The following is a 26,364-nucleotide window of genomic DNA, read 5'->3' as shown; positions in this document are numbered from 1 at the left end:
CTTGAGTTGGTTGATTGTAGCCATTCCCGCCGCCATCCTTCTACAGGATGAGCCCCAGGCAGTGCTGAGCAGTATCGAAGATAGATGTATCTTAGATACTGTGTGAAATACTCTTTCGGTATCTTGTATCTGTACCTCTATACGTTCAGTAAAATGTGTATCAGTGATTCCTATAACGTAAAACTATTCCAACATGTTCTTATTCCAATCTGCTGACGTCAAATTTCAGCAACCGCCGACCCAAGCATCGGGGGATCACGAGCGAGGTTTTCTGAGCCGACCACTAAACGCTGTTCTCGCTCTTAGGAGGTCACTTTTGTTTGCTTGGAAAACGTATAACATTGCCTACACAGAGCGTCTTGTCTTACCTAATTGGCAGACAACAGGCGAGGAACACGCTCACTTGGAGAGGGATTCGATGGGGCGGAGTCACTGCACTGAAAATCGACAACCGGATGAAGAGGGTGGTGCCAGTGTCTGCAATTGGTCCGCTTTCCCTTACTTAGCTTACGGTGGCTGGTCGAAAATCGCGGTGGCATGCGACGGAAGCTTAAGAACGGCGATAAAACGGTTCTTCAGCAAATAAGAGCTGGCAGAGCGAGGTCGTAAATGTGCCGAATCTGCTCGAAAACGTTGCACGGCCACGCAAACTTTTTTATGCGCAAATAAACCCATGCTCTTCGGCAGGTGCGATGTAGCCAGTACATGAGTGATCGGCGGCAGCCATCTTTTATTCATTTTGGAACGGGGCAATCTGCGGTTATTCAGAAGAAAATTCAGTTTTGTTCGGCATAATAATGCATCTTTAACGCGTACACGTCACTTTGACGCCGTGAGTTCTTGCGCTCCAGCGCTCCAGCAAGGGCACGCGACGAGGTCTGCGCGTCCCTATTGGTGGAGTAGAGTAACGTAGTCGCGCTCGACAGCGATGTTTCTCTAAAACTCCACAGTGGTATTTGCGTCATCGTGCAGAGTCTTCTTATTGACGTCCTGTTAATTAGATGGAGACCCACTAGTTGGCCGGCAGAGAAAGTAACGACAGCCATCAATTACAAAAGCGGCAAGCAAGAACAGCTGCCAGCACAGTGTATAAAGAACTTCGACTTTAAGCATTTAATGCAACCCAAATGAATTGTTTTATAATGAAAATATTATAGTGTGAGCAAGAAAAACAAATTTTGAGATGCTAGCAGATATTTCATTCAAATCAAACAAGGTTGGTCAGAGTTGCAAAATTTCCAAGTAAACATTTTTAGGTATACGCGTTTGCTGCTACACTATATAGATCTATAATAAAGAATTCATATGTATCGAAGTATCAAAGGTACAAATTGAAAGTATCGTACCGGAAATAATTACGGTAGTAACTAGCATCTGTATCTCAAATATTCGTTGTCAAAATACCTTTTCTCACATCTTTGCCTAGTCCTGACCCCAAGACTTGTAGCTTGGTCACCTTGGGCATTCCGATGTCGTTAATTGTCAGATTGAGATAAGGCGTCTCCGGTAGAGGGCGCCCAGTCATACTCCCCCTCAACACCAGCAGTGCAGAGCTCTACGGGGTGCACGCGAGGTCGAAGTCACGCACGTAACTCTCGGTCATGTCAACCACCTTCTGCAGCGCGTCTTGCTGCTCTCCGGGGCAAAGGTCTTGCTTGGTTCAGATAGTTATGTCTGCGTATAACGCATGCTTGATGCCCCAGAGTTCTCTCAGGAATAATAAAGGGAAAATGAGAAATAACTGAGGAAAATTTGTGCTCTCTGAGAAATGAATAATAATTATGAGGAATAAATAAACGAGGAATGAGGAATCATTATGTTCTCTCATGAATTACGGCAAGCGCATCATCGCCAGAGTGAATAGCAGAGACGAGCTCTAAAAGGTTCCTTACTGCGGGACTCTGAACCTCTTCATTCTAAAGTGGGCCAGTCCTACCGGGGCCCTTCGGTCTGTCAGGAAGTCTTGAACGCATTTCTAAATTTTCTAGCCACAGTCTGCCTTCTCCGGGCTGTAAAGCACAGCACAGTGGAAGAGGTTGTCGAATACTCCCTTGACGTCCAAGGCCAGGATCGCGCCCTTTTGTTTCGTGGTCCCGCTATCACGCGTTCCTTTAGTTGTAGGATGACATCCTGTGTCGACAGGTGGGGTCGAAAGCCGTGTATGAGGCTTGCCAGGAATACCTCTTCATCCTGGTACAGGGCAATTCGGTTGGTAAACACGTGTTTGACTGAATCACCTCCGCACGTCGTGAGAAAGATCAGGTGCACCATTTGTAGATTGATGGGCTTGTTAGTTTTTCATAACGGGGTACCCTCCACATGTTTCCACGCCGCAGGGATATTGCCGCTTTCCCTGCATTCGTTTATGTATTTAGGAGGTGTTTTGTGGCCTCGACGTCCATGTTGCAGAGCGCCTTATGATATATTCTGTCTCTCACTGGTGTCGTGCTACTCTTCAATTTCCTTGGCGGAGGAAAATGCGGTCCACCTCCCGCTTTCATTGGTCCGTGTACCCTGCAAGGGTGATTCCGCGGGCTGTTGGTGTTTTGTGCCCAGGTACTTTTCGAAGATGGCTTTCAGGACGTCTTCCTCCATCCCCTGGAAGTTGTGAATCAATCACTAGATGTGTCCCTCCGCGACGGTCTTCCATTCCGTTTTGGCTAGCCCCATCTTTATGATTGCCAACGTCCGACAGTTGCTCAAGCTGCCCTCGATCGGGTCGTGCACCTCGTTCCCGAGGGCCAGCTCCTAGGCGTACTCCTCCACTTGCCTCGTGACGGTGGCAATGCAAAGCTTGAGTTTGGCATTTCTTTTTTGGTTTTTTCCATCGCGTGAGCAGGCCCTGCCTCCCTTCCCGCAGGTGGAGCAAGCGGGGGACCACCACAAAGTTGTCGATGCTTAGTTGGAAGGTTTTGGTGTACTTGTACCCATTTATATGAGTCGATTCGTCCAGTCTTGGATGTATTGCACGTGCGGAACCCCTTGTTTCCATAACGCGGGCCTGTCCATGCTATTGGCCTGGCCCATCCTCAGGGGTCTTCTGGTATTGTATGATTGTCTGAAGGATGCAGTGATCCCTCCATAAGGTTTCGTCCAACCTCTTCCACTGGACCTGCTGTTTGCCGATGGAAAGGATGAGGTCGGTGCTCGTGGGAAAACAGCATCCTAGAGACGCTGTGTTCCACTCTGATGGGGAGTTACGGGTCGTTCCACAATGTCAAGCAGTTTTGTTGAGCCACGTCATTTATATTGTTGCCTTCTTGTAGGTGGCATGATTACCCCAGGTGACGTGGGGCGCGTTGAAGTCTTCCCATACGATTAATTTATTTCCTTTAGTGATCTTCTTGACGGCCTTGAGGAGTCTATCCAAAAGATTTAGTGTTGAGACGGCAGAATGTGCGCGTATAGTGTAAAGAGGGACTGGAGTGTGTTCATTCTCGGTAATGCTTCTACGAGGGTGTGTTCCTTCCTGTGATTCATATAGTGATGTTGCGCCGTGTGCTGTTTCTTCGTGAGAATGGCCGTCCATATCCCCTGGACTGTGTGGGTTCCATAGCCACGGAGTATAAGTTCGTCGGTTTCTGATTCCTGTGGGGCAGTGACGTTCCGTTGATGATTGTAGGAGAATAGTAGAGTATTCCACTTTTTATGATGCATCGATTGACAATGCCATTGCCACATTTTGAGTATTTAGTCTTTTCTCTTCTTACTGTCGTTTTTGAGGCACAGAAGTCGTTCGTACGTTGCTCTGATTCGGTTTGTGCTTCATTCTTAGTTATTCTCGTTCTTATTAAAGGGTGAGGAGGCGCCCATCATTCGCATCACCCTTGATGGTTAAGCTATTGATCGCGTTGATGGGCGTGTCGATATTCTCGCCCTCCTTGAGGATCCTCGCGCTTAACCTTCCGAAATTCTCCGTCATCGATTTCGTCATTTGGGTAACACTTTGCTCGAAAAACTGTAACAGCTGCTGAAGCCTTTATGCAGTTTTCTGATCGATCATCCACCTAAGTTTCTGCTCGATTATTCGGATTATGCGTTCCACGAGGTATGATGGTACCGAACTCAGCGTGGATTGCTGCAGCCGCTTCTAGCAGTCTGCCAGATGTCGTCGCGTTGCTGGCTTGCTGCCGGTTTTATTTGCGCGCTTTCCTGGTCACTCTTATTGTTGCTGTCTGGCTTCTCGCTTTCCTTTTTCTGGCTCCCACCCTTGTTTTCTTCTGGGGTTTCTTCTTGAGTTCGTGCTTCTAATTAGCCTACTTAGTACATGACCGGGGTAGTTGGAGAAGTATGGGCGAAGCCTTTGCCATGCAGTGGGTGTAACCGAGCTGATGATGATGATGATGATGATGATGATGATGATGATGTAGCTCAGACATTCACCGATCTGGTGTCGGTGCAAGCGCAGACTCTCACGCATCCGATTTGTGCGACGCGTTCACCCCGAAACGACAACTATTACAGCTCTCGGACACGCACTTTCTGGAGTACCAGAGGTTTTGAGCCTTTGCAGGTTTGAATGCCATGACGGAGCGCTCGGGAAGGACTATCGTCCTCTCCTGCCAGGGCCCTTTCCCTTTATAAAAGCTGCGGGAGAGGAGGATGGCTGTCGCGTTCCATGGCGGCCCACTCCATCTTTGTAGACTAGGCACCTATGACAAATCGGCTTATACATACACACTTCACTTAGCGCTACACAAGCGCTCGTTAACGGCTCTCTTCTTTAATTCATTCCGCAGTGAAACAACAAGGTGCGCATGAATATTCTCACTGGAACAAATATATGCCTTGAAGCGCATAATAACTTAAGCGTATAACCTTGTTCAGCTACTCGCCTAGATTACCGATAACTGTCGGCGGTTTCTATACATTTTTTTTTTCGCTTGCAGAATGCACACTTTGGGTCGCATATGATCTGCGAGACTCCATTCCGACAGCCTGTGTGGAACAATATTCTGACATATGTGGTGAAGCTGTCTCAGTTACCGACATCAAAGCATGCCAGGATGCCTACGACTAGGCGCCGACGGACAGACGCGACGTAGCGACTCTTCATCGACCGAATGCTACGGTTACTCGTGTGAAAGACGTACTACGTTCCGCACTCCGAAACGCCCAGTCGCACCAATATTTGGCGATGTCAATAAACAAAATGTTCAAGGAGATAGCGTACTTGGTTGATTTATTTCGATTTACTCAGTCATTGATTCACACAAATCCCTGTGAAAAAGAAAACACTGTGGTTGTTCAAAGTTTGTCATGAACGTGGTATAATAGAAAGACGTGCTGCATTTGCAGTGGTGGCCGTTCAATAGTGATGTATCTTTTATAGCGTCCCATAGGATACTGAGTCTGTCAAGTTTCCCTGGACAACATTCACAGGCCTTCAGCGCCATCAGGAAAAGATCCGGAAACTGCTAGGCAACCCTCAGAACGATCATTCGCAATCTGAAGCATTTTTTACGGCCCGTCAAATCCCAGAATTCTTTAAAGGACCATTACGTTTGCACGCGGCAACAGACACGTGATGTCCGCAACGACATCAGGCCTTCAGATCAGCGGCGAGAGCAGTGCATGTGAAGCAGGCCCGGTTGATATATTGCTGCGTCAGTTGGCCCTTACTGAATGCGGTCTGAATGTTTGAATTTTCTCCTCACTGGACCTATACGACACGCAAGGGGAATGAAAACGTGGCATATTTCCGTATGACTGTGACTCTAGTCCGCCTTATCAAATCGACACATTCATGCAGCAATCGGTGTGGTACTAAAATATTTACAGTGGGGCTGTCTATGGGTACGAATAGGGATATTTTTTTTTTTTGAGTAACGTTGACAGAGAACTGCCATCATCAATCGCTTGTGCCTTCAAGCGCAATGCTTTATCCCGGTAAGGCAGAGGCTACAAGCAATCAGAGAATTGGAATGAATAGCAGATAAATTCCTTGGAATTACGCATACAACATACGCAAAAACAATTACAATTACGCAAGAACAAGCTCAAAACAAGCATCTGAACCGCGTAATTGATGACAAAGTGCTCCAGTGATTACATGCAATGCGAAGCACGTAGCGCTCCCCGCCTACATTACTCAGTAAAGATTACTGTACCCGCCGTGGTTGTTCAGTGGCTGTGATGTTGGGCTGCTGAGCACGAGGTCGCGGGATTGAATCCCGGCCATGGCGACCACATTTCGGTGGGGGCGAAATGCGAAAATACCCTTGTACTTAGATTTAGGTGCACGTTAAAGAACCCCTGGTGGTCCAAATCTCCGGAGTCCTCCACTACGGCATGCCTCATAATCAGCAAGTGGTTGTGGCGCGTAAAACCACATAATTTAATTTTTAAAGATTACTGTTCCGGAAGCTGCCGCGTCGACGGCAGTTTGCAATGTGAAGTGTGACGTGCCTACCTTTTCGTATATGAAATAACCAGCCTATGAACTAATTACAATGTTGTTGTAGTGCCGCTATGGGCGGCTTCGTGCTTTCAAGGTTGCCATTACGCCGATTACTACCATTACTCAAAAATAGCATTAGTGATGTTACTCTAAAACCATAAAGCATTGCGTACCGCCCTCAGCAGTTTTCCTGGTGGTTTTCAACTGCTTCCCTGGACATCCCCTTTCACAGGACCAGGATGACGAGTCAACTTTTTAAACTATATTATTCTCAGGGCGTAAAACGCTTATCTTTTCAGGGTGTGATCTGACGCGTTCTCCTAGATATCTATTACGTGCAGACGTTGTAGGGAGACTGATAATCCTTTTTATTATTGTGTCATTGTTACTGGCACTCAAGGAAGAAAATTCTGACGGACGTTACACTCTCTGTAAAACATGAAGGCGAAAGCATGCTTGGTATTGCATGAAGTTATTCAATCGGGGACCACACTTTTTGCGAGACATAACGATCCGCAGTGTGAAGCACACGTGAGGCGGTTGTAGGTCGACCTCAACGACAAATGCGAGCACTTAATGCACTACCTCAGGATGCAGCAAGCTAATGGCCAGTAAGTGTTACAAATGTGTAATACAAGCACAACACACTTTCAGTGCGTCCTTTCAGCAGGGCAAAACAGCACTCGTGGTCGAAGGCCTTGCTCCCATGATTTCTTTTTGCTCCCGCCTCTTCGCACCCCGCATCTCGTTTCTCGCTTGGTAAGCCTCCTCGGCCGTAGCGTACTTGCGAGGCATACCGCGCAATCGGCTATATCACTGGCCAGCGTCTTCCATCACCGACTGTCTCGCTTCGCAGTTGACTGTTGCCACAACCGCCCCCGCAGCCGCTGCGTGACGTCAGCGACGCAACACATTTCGCGGGCGCCGTCCTTTCCCTCTCCACACGCCACTCGCAAGCTGAAGGCCAGGTGGATTTTTGTGCCACATTTTACCCCCGGCGTGCTTCGGTCATAGTCATCGCGCAATGAACCACATAAGGCTTCCGCCTTAAAATGTTTTACAAGCGCCATTTCACCTGACCTCGGCTGAGTTATTCACCCGAGAAATTCTCTGCGAGCAGGACGACAGTTCAATTAAAGTCACGGAAGGATCGACAGAGCGCGTCGCCAGTCTGCTCCTCGATTGATCACTGTTATAGGGACGTTTCCACTGCCGTTGACAAATTTCTATCTGTTTCAAGTTTGTAAACACGCAGCCCGCGTCATCAATAGATCATTTCGTACTACTACGCGAGAAGGCACTGGAGGTCATACCATAGCGTGGTTCCCGGCGCACGTGAACGATCTAACTAACCAAGCTGGTTGCAACCCTAATGAGCGGGGCAACTGCTTAGCGCGTGGATTCACGAACCGCGCCCGAGCTAACGGTCCGGCTCTCCCGCAGCATTGCCCCTTCAAAGGTAATCTTACGACCTTTCAAGAAAAACGTCACATTACAGACGCAGCAGAAGGAAATTCCCTCCCCCCAGCCCGAAACTCAACAGGGCGCTTGTAATTTGGTTAGCAGTATGTGTCGGGGTGGACATGCCCAACTCATTCTTTTATTTAGACTCACTAAAGTATTCTCTAGAGTCTTCAACCTCCGAACTCTACAATTGTTGAATGATTCTATAGCTTTGCTCAGTCACCAACTTGCCTCTCGTCAGAGAAGTACTCAATGCACTTTCATCTTCCATCTTCATGCGCGTGACAGTGGCTACCCCATGGAGCCGTGGCACCTGACACTGGGACCTGGCCATCCTCTAATGCACACAACCGAGGGAAGTACAACACAGCACATGCCGCCAGGCGTTTCGTGGTGCAGAGGTGTATTGAGCTCTTGAATAGCCATGTCTGCTGTCTGCATCGGTACCGCACCCCTTTTCTATGAGCCGGAACCTGCGGCCAGCATTGTCGCATCAGCTGCTGTGTTTCGCAAACTTTGGCTTACTGTACGCGACAGAGAATATGAGGATGAAAGTGATGACTACAGCAGGAGCAGCAGTAGTAGCGGACATGCCATTAATGGCGACCCCATACCACTCGTTCTGCCCCTAAACAAGAGGTCCCGAATTCACTAATTGAGAGTGCGGGCTGTCCGAGACATGGTTATTGGTATGTTCGACATAACCGGTACTCAACACATGCGTTACTTAAGCAATGTGTGGCGGCAGTTGCGACGTCAACAGCAGCGTGAGCACTGCTAGGTGCGTAGAAGCTGTTGTGGTGACAGCAAGGTGTGGTGGTCTAAGAGATGCCAAAAAATTTCATGCTGTTAAATTGCTGACAGAGTATTTTCCGTACTCAATTGCAGTTGATGTCTAGGTAATGAAAGTCATTTATGATTTGTCGACGAATGTAAAATTGTGAATTGAAGAGTTCTGTAGAGTTTATGTTTATAGTAAGTAAAACGAAATATTTAGTAACAAGATTTAAGATGGAAAGTGAAATAAAATTCTGCGGTTTTTAAAAGGGCCTTTGCCAAGATTTGCTTGCTGCTTCTGTCTTCGTCTGATGTCCTGTGTGCCATGAATGTAGCTTGCAATGTTGTTTTGTGGCTTTCTTTCTTAATGGTGTTCCTGACAGTTCTCTTGCCCCCTTGTGCAATGAAGGACATAAGAGTTTGTCCCCTCCCTTTCTGCTCAGGCAGAAAAGCGCGCAAAAGCCAAAATGCACTGCGCGCGTCACACTTTCTGTTCCGTCGAACGTGCTGTCGCATGTTCACATCCTAGGTTGTCCACCATTTTGTCTTAAAACAACCACAACGTTTCTTCAGAGTAATGAGAATGCTATCAACTGATCATCCAACATGTCAAACGCTGTGGTTCCCGCTAAGTGTATTCGCGTATGAGTAGTTCATAGGTTTCAACAAAGAGCCCTGATTTGTAAATAGCAGAACTGAGTAACCGAAATATTGCACAATTAAACTTTTGCACTGCAAGCCAGCACTACAAATATAGTAGTGATGTGTAAATACAAGCATTAAACAAAACTGCGGCTTTCTTTATTATTTCAATTTTCAACATACAGCCCTTTTTCACAGTAAAACTTGTTTATCTACATATGACTGGGCACGGTGGCACCGAAAGAATGCGGTTAAACCCTCTGCTGTTCTTTGTGCAGTTCTGCCTCCTGCTCACTGCGTACTGCCTGGAGTACAACGTGGTCACGGCGGCTACGTACGAGCACGGCGATCTCATCTACCATCAACCTGCTGATCAGCTTCTGTTGCCTCCCATCAGACCACCTCCTCACACGCCAGCAAGCACAGAGGGCGCCACGCAGCTTCTGCATGTGGCGACACCGTGCGGATACAGTATAAAGGGCCACCCATTGGAATACGCAGCCGCTGGGCACGGTGGCACCGAAAGAATGTGGTTAAACCCTCTGCTGTTCTTTGTGCAGGTGAGAAAGGATTACGGCAAGTGTTACCGTTCAAGCAATCCGTTTCTCCTAGTGCTGCTGTGCCCATGGCTGTGTTTCTTGCTTGATGTTTTTTGCCTCCGCAATTTACTGCTTTTAGGAGGGGACATTGAAACTAACCCCCGGCCCGAAGTTTCTCAAATCTTGAAACAACTTAAGGAAATCGCAGCTGATATCAATGATATCAAAGAAAACCGCCTGGTAGAAACTGAAAAAAAGATAGAAGCTTTATCAAAACTTGAAGGCAACGTCACTTTATGCCAAAATCGTCTTTCACATATTAACGAAGTTGTTCTGACCCTTGAAAAGAAAACAGACAAATTGGAGAACCACAGTAGAAGACGTAATTTGTATATTTTTGGCCTAACAGAACCAGAGAGTGAAAACAGTGAATCATTGGAAACAGCCGTAAATAAAGGTATCTTCCAAGAACTTCTCAAACTGAACCCGATAGCTATTGAACGAATACATAGATTAGGTCGTCCGTCCACATATAAGTAACGACCTGTCATCCTGAGATTGTTCGATACAAGAGACAAAGAGTTGATTTTTAAGCAATGCCAAAAGCTGAAGAACACTACTATATCAATAAGTGAAGGCTATTCGCGAAACGTTCGAGAAGTGAGGAGGAAGCTGTGGGCAAGTGCGAAAGAAAACCGCGAGAAGGGTGATAAATTTCCTTAGCTTTTGACAAATTATACATCAATAGGACAGCTTATATTTGGAGTGAGGAAACAAATGAAAGAATTCCTGTTCTAAAAAACGACGCAGAAACACCATACCGCCCCACGACCCGTCGTCACGCGCAAGCGCAGAAATAGGCACGAGAGTCGCCAATGATCCAGACAATGCATCAGAACTTTCGTGTTGAAAAACTACGAACCTGCCATCCACAGAAATTCAGTTTCAGCCAAGGATAAACATCGGCGTATCGTGAATTTTAATGCTCGTAGCATGGTGAACAAGATAGATTCCCTCGAAATTCACTTGCTACAACACGATCCGCACATCGCAGTCATAACGCAAACCTGGTTGCGCAGCGATATAACAAATGAACTCGTTTTTCCACCCCATTACAAAGTATTTCGTAACGATAGATTGCGCAGAGGGGGAGGCATAGCGGTTCTAGTGAAAGATCAAATCGGAGCCATGCTTATCGGTGATACTCCTGAACTAGAGTACCTGTGCGTCAGTTTATCATGCTGGGGTCAATGCTTTGTGCTGTTCGCATTTTATACACCACCTGATTCTACACCAGAATACTTGAATAAACCTAAAGAGCACATGTCTCTCTACCAAAATAAAAAAAAAAATTCTGATCGGCGATCTTAACTTGCCTCGTATCAATTGGGAGCTCCTCAAAACAAACAATAAGGCCGATGCAAATGCTAACATTATTTTTGACATTATGCTAACACAGGATCTTATTCAAGTGGTTAATAAACCCACGCGTGTGCAAGGGTCATCATGTTCTATATTAGATGGTATTTTCTTAAACCGAACTTTTTCCGAGCATACCGTGTCAATTGAGGATGGCTTATCTGACCATTACCTTATTGCACTTTCCTTGCCCATTGTCAAAACTACTGTTCCTAAAACTTCCAATACCAAATCTTTTAACGATTACGCCAGAGCGGATGACGCCAGCATAGTCGACTACATGGAAACTTGTTTTACGCGCTTTGCAGACAGTAGTAGTGATGTGTCTGCACTTTAGACCGCATTTACTACAATGTGCAGGCATTGCATAGATACATTCATACCCACTAAAACTAAGAAAGTCAATAAAAACACGCCTTGGATGACGCGTGGAATAATACAACTAAAGCGCAAAATCAAACGAATAAAAAAGAAGCATCCACGCGCAGTCGTTATCACGGAACTCCAAAAACAGCTGTCATGCGCCGTGCGCGATTCAAAAGATTCTTATTTTTCCACAACATCGCCAAACTTTATAAAAAACGCACCGGATAATTTTTGGGGATACCTTGGCAATAGCAAGAAGGCTATTACAGAAATTGCAGTTAATGCAACCATTCTTAACGACTTGATTGCCATCGCACAACATTTTAACACTTATTTTCATAGCGTATTCTCCCGTGCACGGTCAGGACCACCTTTGAGTTCTGCAGTATTTGAAGAGCATGAGGCGAACTTTATATCTTACCAAGGCATAGTGTCTATGTTACTCAACTTAAAAACCAAAACAACCCTTGGCCCTGACAACCTTCCGAATGAGTTTCTTAGGCGATACGCCGGAACTGTTGCCAAATTCTTAGTTGTATTATTCAGAGCATCTTTGTTAAGCGCGAAAGTGCCTGAAGATTGGAAGTTGGCTCGAGTTGTTCCGGTCTTTAAGAAAGGCGATCGATTATTGTTCGAGAATTACCGCCCCATATCGTTAACGTCATCGTGCTGCTAACTTTTCGAGCACATAATTCCAACTCGCATTAATGAATTTTTAGATGAACATTCCATACTAACAAGTGCTCAACATGGCTTCAGAAAAGGTTGTTCCACTACCACACAATTAGTAACAATAATTGAATCAATGGCCAAAGCTTTGGATGCCAACGGTCAAATTGACACAGTGTTTTTGGACTACAGTAAAGCAGTCGATAGGATAATTCACAGAAAGCTAATTTTAAAATTAAGGAACATTAATCTTCCGGACATCATAATTACCTGGATTACAGACTATCTGGATAATCGCCAACAGTATGTTTCAGTTGACGATCACAACCCGGGATATCTACCAGTCACTTCAGGTGTTCCCCAGGGCTGTGTCCTGGGTCCATTGCTCTTTCTTTTATATATTAATGGCATTGTTACCATCGTCAAACCAGGAACACAAATAAGGCTGTTTGCACATGACTGCGTTGTATTTCGTGCTATTAAGTCCGTGGATGATCAGAAGGAACTTAACTCTAGCTTGAATAATATATTTTTGGGGTGCGAAGAATGGGGCATGGCTGCAAACATAGATAATCTGTCTCTCTTCGCATAACGCATAAAAAGAATCCCCTGGAATGTACGTATCAAATGGGATCTGCTTCATTAAAGCAAGTTGAGAGTTACAAGTACCTTGGCGTAACATTCACTAATAAATGTTCCTGGAACCTTCACATTGACAACACATGTTCTTCCGCATTTCGAAAGCTAAGCTATCTGCGACCCAAACTAAGAAATGCCCCTTCAAAGGTTAAGCTACTCACTTACCTAACCTATATCCGGCCAAAACTTGAATATGCTTGGGATGCATGGGATCCCTATACTAAAGTCAATGTTAACAAACTTGAGAGAATACAGCGAACATCTGTTCGTTTTATATATTCTAAGTTAAAAAGTTCGAATTCCCCATCCGAGCTAATGTTGGCTACTGATATTCCTTCGCTTGAACAAAGAAGACAAAAACACAGGCTAGACTTCTTACATAATCTAATTAATCACAAATTGGCATTGGACCCTTCACTATACGTAAGTCATCTACGTATACACGACACCATCGTCTGGATACACTAACACCTATCTATGCTAGGACAGACAGCTATAAGTTCTTCTTTCCCCGAACTATCTCTGAATGCAATTCGCTGCTCTCCCCTTACAATATGTGACTGTGTTTTATGTGAGTTTTTATTGTCTTTTTTTCTGTATAGAATGTGTTCTTCCTGTTGATCGAGCGGGGCCGGTCCTCGGCTCTCAAATTCCCTTGCCTTTCATGTGCAATGCGACGTGCCTTTGATGTGCGATTCCCATGCCTTTTTTTTATATATCGTTCTGTTTGCACGAATAATTAATTTAGGTATTGTGTTTTGATCTTTTTCACTAAATGTTTCTGTGAGCAATATATCATTGTAAAGTCTATATATTTTATGAATGTATACGAATGTATCTTGTATGTGCCTTGTACTCAATGTCTGCCCGTCCTGCAAGGACCACAATGTGGTCTGCAGTATGTACTAAATAAATAAATAAATAAATATCATGTGCAAAAGCCTCTACGGTAAAGAAGTGTGAGAATCATCAGGAGTGCTGCAGTAGTAGAGACATGCTACGTATTACAGAGACATGTCACATTAATTATCGCATCACCTTCTGCGCGCATCAAAAAAGTATCAGAAATTAATGCACCGTAAGATATCGTAGGTGGCGGTACGGACTGTTTAAAAAAACTTGTGTACTCCGCAGTGACACGGAAATAGCATCCGGTTTAAATTATACCACAATATGTGCAACTTCATAGATCATCCCGCTGCAACAGAACAATATTTATGATAGTCTAAAGTACAGATAGGTCATTTCATGTGAAAAGAACAAGTCGTTGTGGAGTTACACACCTAAAAAAAGCCATAATATCATACTTCTATGTTAACAAAGCGACTCTGCTTCATAAATATTGCCAATGAACTGCACTGCAAGGGCCACACATTCACAAGTACCTGCACCCAAAGAACAGTGCATGAAAACAAATATTATGACACTGCAAGAGTTGCACAAGAAAGGATAGTAGGCGTTCACGCTCAGTAATGCCGGGATAAGAAATTGTACAAAAATGCATATATATATATATATATATAGACGAGAAGAAAGGGGGTTAACCGAGGGACCCGATATTTATTAGTCATTTAATGAGAAGCCAACAAACACTGACACCAAGTACAACATAGGAGAAATTGCATGTGCCTAATAAATGAAATAAAGTAATGATTAATTAATGGAAATTAAAGTGGATGAAAAAACAACTTGCCGCAGGTGGGAACCGAACCCACAACCTTCGCATGTCGCGTGCGATGCTCTACCAATTGAGCTACCGCGGCGGCGTTTCCCCATCCACTTTCTTGGGTATTTATGTGTACTAGTAGAACCCTGGGAGTGTTAGCCAGCGCCCCCACTCACAGACCTTGGCAGCGGACGTGGAACGTCTTTTTTGCCGCAGGCGTCACGAGAACGTGATCTTTTCGGGTGAAGGCAACTGGTCAATAAACCCACATATGCTACCTGAAGGCATCAATGTTGCCGGATTCGAGACCAACGTTATGTAATAGACGAGAAGAAAGGGGGTTAACCGAGGGACCCGATATTTATTAGTCATATAATGAGAAGCCAACAAACACTGACACCAAGTACAACATAGGGGAAATTGCATGTGCTTAATAAATGAAATAAAGTAATGACTAATTAATGGAAATTAAAGTGGATGAAAAAACAACTTGCCGCAGGTGGGAACCGAACCCACAACCTTCGCATGTCGCGTGCGATGCTCTACCAATTGAGCTACCGCGGCGGCGTTTCCCCATCCACTTTCTTGGGTATTTATGTGTACTAGTAGAACCCTGGGAGTGTTAGCCAGCGCCCCACTCACAGACCTTGGCAGCGGACGTGGAACGTCTTTTTTGCCGCAGGCGTCACGAGAACGTGATCTTTTCGGGTGAAGGCAACTGGTCAATAAACCCACATATGCTACCTGAAGGCATCAATGTTGCCGGATTCGAGACCCTCGTTATGTAATAGACGAGAAGAAAGGGGGTTAACCGAGGGACCCGATATTTATTAGTCATAGAATGAGAAGCCAACAAACACTGACACCAAGTACAACATAGGGGAAATTGCATGTGCTTAATAAATGAAATAAAGTAATGATTAATTAATGGAAATTAAAGTGGATGAAAAAACAACTTGCCGCAGGTGGGAACCGAACCCACAACCTTCGCATGTCGCGTGCGATGCTCTACCAATTGAGCTACCGCGGCGGCGTTTCCCCATCCACTTTCTTGGGTATTTATGTGTACTAGTAGAACCCTGGGAGTGTTAGCCAGCGCCCCCACTCACAGACCTTGGCGGCGGACGTGGAACGTCTTTTTTGCCGCAGGCGTCACGAGAACGTGATCTTTTCGGGTGAAGGCAACTGGTCAATAAACCCACATATGCTACCTGAAGGCATCAATGTTGCCGGATTCGAGACCCTCGTTATGTAATAGACGAGAAGAAAGGGGGTTAACCGAGGGACCCGATATTTATTAGTCATATAATGAGAAGCCAACAAACACTGACACCAAGTACAACATAGGGGAAATTGCATGTGCTTAATAAATGAAATAAAGTAATGATTAATTAATGGAAATTAAAGTGGATGAAAAAACAACTTGCCGCAGGTGGGAACCGAACCCACAACCTTCGCATGTCGCGTGCGATGCTCTACCAATTGAGCTACCGCGGCGGCGTTTCCCCATCCACTTTCTTGGGTATTTATGTGTACTAGTAGAACCCTGGGAGTGTTAGCCAGCGCCCCCACTCACAGACCTTGGCGGCGGACGTGGAACGTCTTTTTTGCCGCAGGCGTCACGAGAACGTGATCTTTTCGGGTGAAGGCAACTGGTCAATAAACCCACATATGCTACCTGAAGGCATCAATGTTGCCGGATTCGAGACCCTCGTTATGTAATAGACGAGAAGAAAGGGGGTTAACCGGGGGACCCGATATTTATTAGTCATATAATGAGAAGCCAACAAACACTGACACCAAGTGCTTGTGTATAGACTTGTGTATAACGAACCATTTAAGCGATGAAATGGTCTCGGGCATAATATCTAGCGGCATCAGTGACCATTTACCAATCTTTTGCATTATACCGCGCTCTACTCATCGTAGTGTTTCGCGGAATGGGAAAGAAGCCAGAGCAAGTAGAAAAATAAGTGACAATAACATTATGAAGTTCCAAGAGCTTGTAACTAACACCGATTGGAGTGTAATAGAGAGAGAAAAAAATGTTGACCAGGCTTACAGTAAGTTTATAGCACTCTTTAAAGAAATTTATGACACTTGTTTCCCACTAGAAATGCGCAAAACGCACCGAAAAATTAGAAAGCCTTGGGTCTCCTATGAACTATATAAAGAAATTGAACGCCGTAAAAAGTTATTTGAAACATTCATTAAATCGAAAGATCCACACGTCCTGCAAGCATACAAGCAGCTTCGAAATAAAACAAACTCTAAAATGAAGGCTAAACGTGAGTACTATCAGAATAAGTTTACTGCGGCTGCAAACAATCCTTCACTGCTTTGGAGAACATTTCGAGAATTATTGGCGGGCAACAAAGCGAACTGTCCTCAGTCAATAGTTATCGACGGGATACCATTATCAGGGGAATGCCTAGCCAACAAATTTAACTCGCATTTCCAGGTTTCTGCTGCGCAGTGTAGCGATGCTCCTGTAGGCCGATGTGAAGCATACAAAGGATGTTCTGATATGCCCACCATATTCCTGTACCCAACAAGCCCAGCCGAGATAGCAGACGTCATATCTACACTAAACAATAACTGCGCATGCGGAGCGGACGAAATAAGTACAAAGCCTATAAAGAGTGTAGCGCAAGTTATATGTCACCCGCTTTCGCATATCTGCAACCTCGTCTTATCGACTGGTGAATTTCCCGCGCTCATGAAAATTGCGAGAGTAGTGGCACTGCATAAGGGGGGTGCGTTAGATAACCTCAATAATTTCAGACCCATTTCAGTTCTTCCTATCTTTTCTAAAATCCCTGAACGCATTTTAAATAAAAGAATAGTTGGGCACTTGACAAAAAACAAAGCAATAGTACCAGCACAATTCGGGTTTCAGAAACAAAAGTCTACTGAGCAAGCGCTTTTGCATGCGAAAGACCACTTAATTAAGAACTTTGAAAAACAGACTTACACTATTGGAGTATTTTTAGATTTCCGAAAGGCTTTTGACTCTATTAATCACGATATTTTGCTCCGAAAGTTACCCTGGTATGGCATAAGAGGTGTAGCATATACTTTAATCAAGAACTATCTCAGCTCCCGTAAGCAGTTTGTTTGCATAAATGATTCTAAGTCCCAACTTCTTGATCTAAACTGCGGTGTTCCTCAGGGCTCAATCCTAGGCCCAACTTTGTTTCTTCTCTATATCAATGATATTGTCAACATCCCAAATACACAGTGCATAACTTTGTATGCAGATGACACCAGCGTTTTCTTCTCTGATCACAACATTCAAGAAGCATTTACCGCAGCCAATAGATGGATGGGGGACCTCAACTGTTGGCTAAATTCAAATAAAATACAACTGAACTGCGAAAAAACAAAGTACGTCATATTTAGACCTAAAGGAAAGCAGCTGACGGGTCACTACGAGTTAAATTTTGGGGGCGCATTATAGAAAATACGAAGTGCGTAAAATTTTTAGGCGTATGGTTTAACGAAAACCTGTATTGGTCCATTCATGTGGAGACCCTCAGAGCGGACATTCGTAGAGCGACGGGAATGATTAACATGTTAAAGCATCTTATTCCAATGAATTTAAAGAAACAGCTATATTACACACTAATACACTCTCGTCTACACTATTCCCTTCTGGTCTGGGGAACTACTACCAAAACTAACCTTATGTCACTATATAGGCTGCAAAAAAGAGCCGTAAGGGCAGTTTGTAACCTACCTGTTCTTGCACACACTAAACCGTTTTTTGATAAGCTTGGCATACTCGATATAGATCGCCTATTTTTGCACAAGCTATCGCTCGAGGCGTTCCGTCTCCGTCAAGTTGATCACATACAATTTAATCAGACCTTCGCCACCAAGGAAACACCGTATAATCTCAGACATGACTCAATCTCTATACCGCTTACTCGCACGAACTACGGGAAACAGGCATTACACTTTCAAATATCAACCTTACTAAACAATAACCCCACAATACTGGAACAATTACAAACCTTGACTTCAAGCTTGAGGTTCAAGAAATCTGTTAAAACGTATTTTCTTCACTACTTTATTGTATAACTTCCTTATGTACCACAATATCATTGTTTTGTTATCCTTGTTAACATGTACTGATTGAGATTCGAATTGTTAATCGCTTTTGATATGTTATCATATTTCGAAAATTGTAACTTGTTGTGCTGTTGTTTGCTTCAGAGTGTCAACATGCTTTGGGTGCTGCAGCCTTTGTCAGGCAAGAATACTGCCTTTTGCTGCAACACCTGAGACAGCTGTATGTCTCAAACAACAAATAAATGAAATGAAAATGAAAAAGTACAACATAGGGGAAATTGCATGTGCTTAATAAATGAAATAAAGTAATGATTAATTAATGGAAATTAAAGTGGATGAAAAAACAACTTGCCGCAGGTGGGAACCGAACCCACAACCTTCGCATGTCGCGTGCGATGCTCTACCAATTGAACTACCGCGGCGGCGTTTCCCCATCCACTTTCTTGGGTATTTATGTGTACTAGTAGAACCCTGGGAGTGTTAGCCAGCGCCCGCACTCACAGACCTTGGCTGTGACCTTGGCCAAGGTCTGTGAGTGGGGGCGCTGGCTAACACTCCCAGGGTTCTACTAGTACACATAAATACCCAAGAAAGTGGATGGGGAAACGCCGCCGCGGTAGCTCAATTGGTAGAGCATCGCACGCGACATGCGAAGGTTGTGGGTTCGGTTCCCACCTGCGGCAAGTTGTTTTTTCATCCACTTTAATTTCCATTAATTATTCATTACTTTATTTCATTTATTAAGCACATGCAATTTCCCCTATGTTGTACTTGGTGTCAGTGTTTGTTGGCTTCTCATTCTATGACTAATAAATATCGGGTCCCTCGGTTAACCCCCTTTCTTCTCGTCTATTACATAACGAGGGTCTCGAATCCGGCAACATTGATGCCTTCAGGTAGCATATGTGGGTTTATTGACCAGTTGCCTTCACCCGAAAAGATCACGTTCTCGTGACGCCTGCGGCAAAAAAGACGTTCCACGTCCGCTGCCAAGGTCTGTGAGTGGGGGCGCTGGCTAACACTCCCAGGGTTCTACTAGTACACATAAATACCCAAGAAAGTGGATGGGGAAACGCCGCCGCGGTAGCTCAATTGGTAGAGCATCGCACGCGACATGCGAAGGTTGTGGGTTCGGTTCCCACCTGCGGCAAGTTGTTTTTTCATCCACTTTAATTTCCATTAATTAATCATTACTTTATTTCATTTATTAAGCACATGCAATTTCCCCTATGTTGTACTTGGTGTCAGTGTTTGTTGGCTTCTCATTATATGACTAATAAATATCGGGTCCCTCGGTTAACCCCCTTTCTTCTAGTCTATTACATAACGAGGGTCTCGAATCCGGCAACATTGATGCCTTCAGGTAGCATATGTGGGTTTATTAACCAGTTGCCTTCACCCGAAAAGATCACGTTCTCGTGACGCCTGCGGCAAAAAAGACGTTCCACGTCCGCTGCCAAGGTCTGTGAGTGGGGGCGCTGGCTAACACTCCCAGGGTTCAACTAGTACACATAAATACCCAAGAAAGTGGATGGGGAAACGCCGCCGGGGTAGCTCAATTGGTAGAGCATCGCACGCGACATGCGAAGGTTGTGGGTTCGGTTCCCACCTGCGGCAAGTTGTTTTTTCATCCACTTTAATTTCCATTAATTAATCATTACTTTATTTCATTTATTAAGCACATGCAATTTCCCCTATGTTGTACTTGGTGTCAGTGTTTGTTGGCTTCTCATTATATGACTAATAAATATCGGGTCCCTCGGTTAACCCCCTTTCTTCTAGTCTATTACATAACGAGGGTCTCGAATCCGGCAACATTGATGCCTTCAGGTAGCATATGTGGGTTTATTAACCAGTTGCCTTCACCCGAAAAGATCACGTTCTCGTGACGCCTGCGGCAAAAAAGACGTTCCACGTCCGCTGCCAAGGTCTGTGAGTGGGGGCGCTGGCTAACACTCCCAGGGTTCAACTAGTACACATAAATACCCAAGAAAGTGGATGGGGAAACGCCGCCGCGGTAGCTCAATTGGTAGAGCATCGCACGCGACATGCGAAGGTTGTGGGTTCGGTTCCCACCTGCGGCAAGTTGTTTTTTCATCCACTTTAATTTCCATTAATTAATCATTACTTTATTTCATTTATTAAGCACATGCAATTTCCCCTATGTTGTACTTGGTGTCAGTGTTTGTTGGCTTCTCATTATATGACTATATATATATATATATATATATATATATATATATATATATATATATATATATATATATATATATGAAATGTAGGAGCATAAGCAAGGAATGTTCGTAACTTCTATTCTGAGTGTGTTCATAGGTTGCTTGCGATGTTATCTTAAGGACAGAATTCCTGCACCCCTCAGCTAGTGATTGTCCCTATTTGATGAGACAAGACCTATTTGACGAACCAGGATTTCTGGTACTTGTGCAGGTGAGCCTGATGGCGTAGACAATCCCATTGCTGCAGTATCACTTCAAGCACAAACTCATGCTGCATCTCCTGTGCGATTTGTGGTTGCATTAAAGCTTGACATAGGCAATTATTTGTTGTAACTCAGCAATAATCGGGCTTCGTATCATCATTACTACATCAGCAAATTTGTTAAACTAAAGAAGAAGAAAAAATGTTACGTCAGATTCCTTGCTTATGCTCCTTTACTTCTCACGAGAGAACTGACAGAGGCGAGGGGCCTGGTTGGCGCCATAGACAAGGGCAGCCAGCAGCTGTTGAAGCAGGCGTTGGTTGGTCTCGTGCGACCGGCGCTCTAGTTCGAGGCTATGCGGCTCGACTTCCCGCAAACCCCACACACCTTGAACCAGCTGCTCCCTTAGTTCCTTAGTTGGGCCAGGCTCTCCATGTGCGCCTCGTGGTGCTGTGTGCAGAAAAAGAAAAACATGTAAAGTTAATTTATTTACAGAAGCTCAGTATCAAGACCTTGGAATGTTATTTAATCGTTCGCATTTGCAAGCTTTCGATTTTCTGCAATAATAAGTACTGTGCCCTAAATTGAGACACCAAAAATATATTTACGACCCATAAATCTGTGCCGTGACATTTTGCCTTCCTTTCTAAACTTGGGAATTTCAGCCAGTCCGCAACACAGCAACAACGTTAGAGGCAAACATTTGTCTAAGCTTGAAGCCCGCATGAAATCCTCACTTCGATTTTGGTCCTTCATGGTTCACTTTTTTATACCGTTTACGTAAAGAAAGTGAAAGTCGCTGCTCATAGTTACCGCTTTAACAGCTTCTTCTCGGAGCGGTACCGTCAGTGCAGACGCACTTAACCAAGGAATGGTTACCGTCTCTGGAACTCTTAACCAAGGTTACCGTCTCTTAACCAAGGAATGGTTACAGGAGGTCTCTGAATACCTCCTGTAAACACGCTGTGAATATCATTGGACAGATCGTATCTCCCTGCCTGATGCCTTTCAAAATCCCAATAAAGAAAGGCGTCAGGCAGGGAGATACGATCTCTCCAATGCTATTCACAGCATGTTTACAGGAGGTATTCAGAGACCTGGATTGGGAAGAAATGGGGATAAAAGTTAATGGAGAATACCTTAGTAACTTGCGATTCGCTGATGATATTGCCTTGCTTAGTAACTCAGGGGACCAACTGCAATGCATGCTCACTGACCTGGAGAGGCAAAGCAGAAGAGTGGGTCTAAAAATTAATCTGCAGAAAACTAAAGTAATGTTTAACAGTCTCGGAAGAGAACAGCAGTTTACAATAGGCAACGAGGCACTGGAAGTCGTAAGGGAATACATCTACTTAGGGCAGGTAGTGACTGCGGATCCGGATCATGAGACAGAAATAATCAGAAGAATAAGAATGGGCTGGGGTGCGTTTGGCAGGCATTCTCAGATCATGAACAGCAGGTTGCCATTATCCCTCAAGAGAAAAGTGTATAATAGCTGTGTCTTACCAGTACTCACCTACGGGGCAGAAACCTGGAGGCTTACGAAAAGGGTTCTACTCAAATTGAGGACGACGCAACGAGCTATGGAACGAAGAATCATAGGCGTAACCTTAAGGGACAAGAAAAGAGCAGATTGGGTGAGGGAACAAACGCGAGTTAATGACATCTTAGTTGAAATCAAGAAAAAGAAATGGGCATGGGCAGAACATGTAATGAGGAGGGAAGATAACCGATGGTCATTAAGGGTTACGGACTGGATTCCAAGGGAAGGGAAGCGTAGCAGGGGACGGCAGAAATTTAGGTGGGCGGATGAGATTAAGAAGTTTGCAGGGACGGCATGGCCACAATTAGTACATGACCGGGGTTGTTGGAGAAATATGGGAGAGGCCTTTGCCCTGCAGTGGGCGTAACCAGGCTGCTGCTGCTGCTGCTGCTGGTTACCGTCACTGCGATTACTTTAGCCAAGCTTCTGTCGTGGCGGTGACCTATTGAAAGGTGCTCACTGCCTTGTCGGTTCTCGAGCTACTACTTTCCAAATCTTGTTTTCGGGCCTTATGAATAATTATTGCTGGCTCTTCCTAAAAAAAAAGAACCACACATCATGAAACACAGGCCGCGTGTAGGCAACACAGGCAACTCGTGTAGTGCTTGCACGCAGTGCAAGCACTACACGAGCAATACTTACCCGCCTCACTCTTGCATTTCACGGCTCCCGGGAGAAGCGTCTGAAATTCTTCGCCGAAGAAATTACACTGCTGTGGATCGCAGTTTCATGCGCTGCAATACGAGCTAGCATAGACGCTTGGAGACCACCTGTTGGGTTTCAACAGAGGTTGCCATTTTTCCTTCAAAAATGTGAGCACTTGCGTTTGTTTCTTTTTAAAGTGTTGCAGCTTTTGCGTTGGGAGACTGTAAAACAATTTTTTTTTACGTAGATCGGATGTCACCTTACAATAAATGTCCTTTTACAAAATAAGTTTGCTTTACAGCCCCAGAAAAAGAGAAGAGAACACGTAAGAAACATCTGGCCAGAGAAGGGAGCTTTTGATTGGACTATCCGAAAAACCTGCTGCATACGCACCCACGATTTCGAAAAGCGTTGACGTCATGCGAAAAGACATTGGCATGAAAAAAGGCATTTCTACAAAATTGAACCCCAGAATACTAAACGGAACCGAACGCAGAACGCGTGTACTCGGCACAATAAACTACAAGCTGTATTTCTCCTAGTATCCCATTCAACTCGAGTCAAACTTCTAAAATATGCAAATGCGCCGCAGCTGAATGAAATCAAAGTAATGTTGTTTGCTGCCGCTTGGAATTACTCAGGTATTTGTTTCATTCGCCTAATTACGTAATTAGTCCTAAATATTTTAGCAACATCTCGAATAACCTAATTACTTCAAAAGGGTCGAATAGAACATTGTAGAGCAGCATGAAAAACTGCCGGTACAGCACTCCATGCCTGAATATGTGCTACATAAAAATAGCTTTTCCAAGCTTGAAAGCAGCCCGCGGATATGCGAATATTTTGCGTGAGACTGGCTCCTCGAAACACAATGTTACCCTCAACGCCCCCCACCCCCCCCCCCCACCCTTTTTGGCCACGGGTACGGTGTAGCGCGAGTGTCGCAAAACTTTCTCGTGTGCCAGTCTGAAAATGCCACAAACGGCAAAGCGCACTCGTTTAGCGTGACAACATTTACCTGTCTGACAACGTTATGTTGCATAGGCTTCCGCAAAAATGACAGTTGTTCTACAACAGTGAAACGCAGCAATTGCCAGACAAGATTTATACTGAAAGCGCCGTAGTAAACATAAGTCGAAATACAACACTGAAGGTTCCCATTGCAAACTTTAGGGTGAGAAGCTCTTAACGAAGATTGTCAGGAGTCTTGTCTTGCGCCTTCCCGCGTGGGACACCACTGTTCGAACGTGACGGTTTCTTTTTTTTTACTTTTCCTTCGTGACCCTTTTGCCGCGCAGAAACGCTGCCAGAAACGTACTGCTGCACATTTCTAAATGTAAATTGTTGCGAGTACGAGGTACACGAGAGGCGCTCACGGAAAAAAGCAACAGCGCTCTAGAGAGGAGTGCTGCTGTCGAAATCGCGACACGTCGTGTTATTTCAGTCAGACCCTCGGGAGCTGCTTTCATGACGCCGGGCTTCGTTTTTTTTTTTATTTTACCAAGTCCATGCTTCAATGCAATGTTATTTAGCGTCGACATGCGATGTTAGAGGTTGGGAGCCATGCCATAGCTGCTGGATCCCATTACAGCCCGTCTGAAGGCTGTTTCACATGGTGCGATTGGGGCGAAAAAAAAAATATTTCTGCCGCGAACATCGCAGAGCTATTTTCGCTGGCAGCTTTCACATGCGTTTGAGGCAGCGCGATTTCCGTTGCAGCGATGCGCAAGGTTGCCTCCTGCTCACGAAGTATCCATGCCAGCATCGTTAAATAAAAACAACATAGAAACTAGTCAAGTATTCAAACTTACCTATTATTATTCGATAATAGAATAAGTACACCACCTCTTAACGTTTAAAAGCATTGAGGCTTTACGACAGCTTGCAGATACAGTGAGTGAGGCGCTGCTCAACACTGCAAGTATGAGCGTGCGGCTTCTGCAGCGTCGGTGGGGTGGTTCCGTTTAGTACACTCTAGTTCCGTTGTTACTATGGAAGCCACAACTTTTTTCCTGGATCAGTATTTGCTTTTGCAGAAGAACAAGCAACTATTGAGTGTGCGTGTATAAGCAGCTGGCGCCATTTGCAGCGATGGAGAGGTTGACGACGGTGGTGATCAAGTGGGTACATGCTTTATGTTAAAGCGGCGTCCTTCTTCCGACCTGGATAGGGTACAGCTTCTCCTTTTAAACGAGTTGTTTAAGCGGAAGAAAAGAAAAATCTTCAGGAAGCTTCTAAGCCGATAACGCTGGTGGGTATGCACTAAACATAGCAAAAGCTGGCGCGCGACATTGCTCCACAGAACTACGAACGCGCGTTAAAAGAGGAAACAGCCTATTTTGACGGCGCTTTGTTTCGTCACAAACATTGCCCCTCCCACATCGCGCCGTTCACTGCGACTAAGCGACGGCGCGACCAACTTGTTGGAATCCAGTAGCGGAAGGCACTCAACGTCGCGGAGGTCGCTGAGCGAACGAATTGGCTGCGTCGCTGACTGAAAATCGCGCAATGTCAAACAGCCTTGACGCGGCAGGCCGTGTATATATATATATATATATATATATATATATATATATATATATATATATATATATATATATATATATATATATGTATGTATGTATATACGTCTATGTATGCATGTATGTATAGAGACATTGAGAGGGGAAACACCGACATTGCTGGGAACATGGTGCTAACATCGGGTCTCTACTTTGTCGTACAAGCCCTGCTGCTCTCATCCGCCGGATCGTTCCTTTCAAGCGCCACCAGTGCCATTTCACGCAGCAAAAGTTTCAACTAAGGCTATCGGCATATACAGGGGGTCCCACGTCACTTGAGCCAAACATTACGAATACGCAAAGCTGGACAAAATCAAGCCAATGTTGTTAGCCGTCACTTAGAGATACTGAGATTTTTTCAGTATGTCTAATTAGATAACTAGTCTTAGTTAATTATTCAACTTCTCAAATATCATATTACATGAAAACTGTCAATGCGAAAATTGTAGAGCAACATGAGAAAGCTGCCATGACAGCTTTCTATTGCTCGATACGATCAAGATGAAACTGTATTTCGAAGCAT

The 26,364-nt window shown here is 44.7% G+C and overlaps 1 protein-coding gene and 1 long non-coding RNA gene across 4 annotated transcripts in view; one reads left to right on the top strand and one right to left on the bottom strand.

Moving 5' to 3' along the window:
- LOC135900539 (uncharacterized) overlaps positions 1 to 5,157 on the top strand; it is a 59,271-nt gene extending 54,114 nt beyond the window's left edge. For all 3 annotated transcript variants that reach the window (XM_065430016.2, XM_065430018.2, XM_065430017.2), the window contains one exon: positions 4,890 to 5,157. In XM_065430016.2, coding sequence (XP_065286088.1) covers positions 4,890 to 5,020 — 131 coding nt within the window. In that variant the 3' untranslated portion in view covers positions 5,021 to 5,157. The remainder of the gene's footprint in view (positions 1 to 4,889) is intronic.
- LOC135900540 (uncharacterized) overlaps positions 1 to 26,364 on the bottom strand; it is a 219,765-nt gene that overhangs the window by 120,208 nt on the left and 73,193 nt on the right. The gene's annotated exons all lie outside the window — the stretch shown is intronic.

Source organism: Dermacentor albipictus, chromosome 5 (assembly GCF_038994185.2).
Source record: "Dermacentor albipictus isolate Rhodes 1998 colony chromosome 5, USDA_Dalb.pri_finalv2, whole genome shotgun sequence".
Classification (NCBI taxonomy): Eukaryota; Metazoa; Arthropoda; class Arachnida; order Ixodida; family Ixodidae; genus Dermacentor; species Dermacentor albipictus.
Note: the sequence above shows the minus strand (reverse complement) of the source record. Positions and strands in the feature narration are given on the sequence as shown.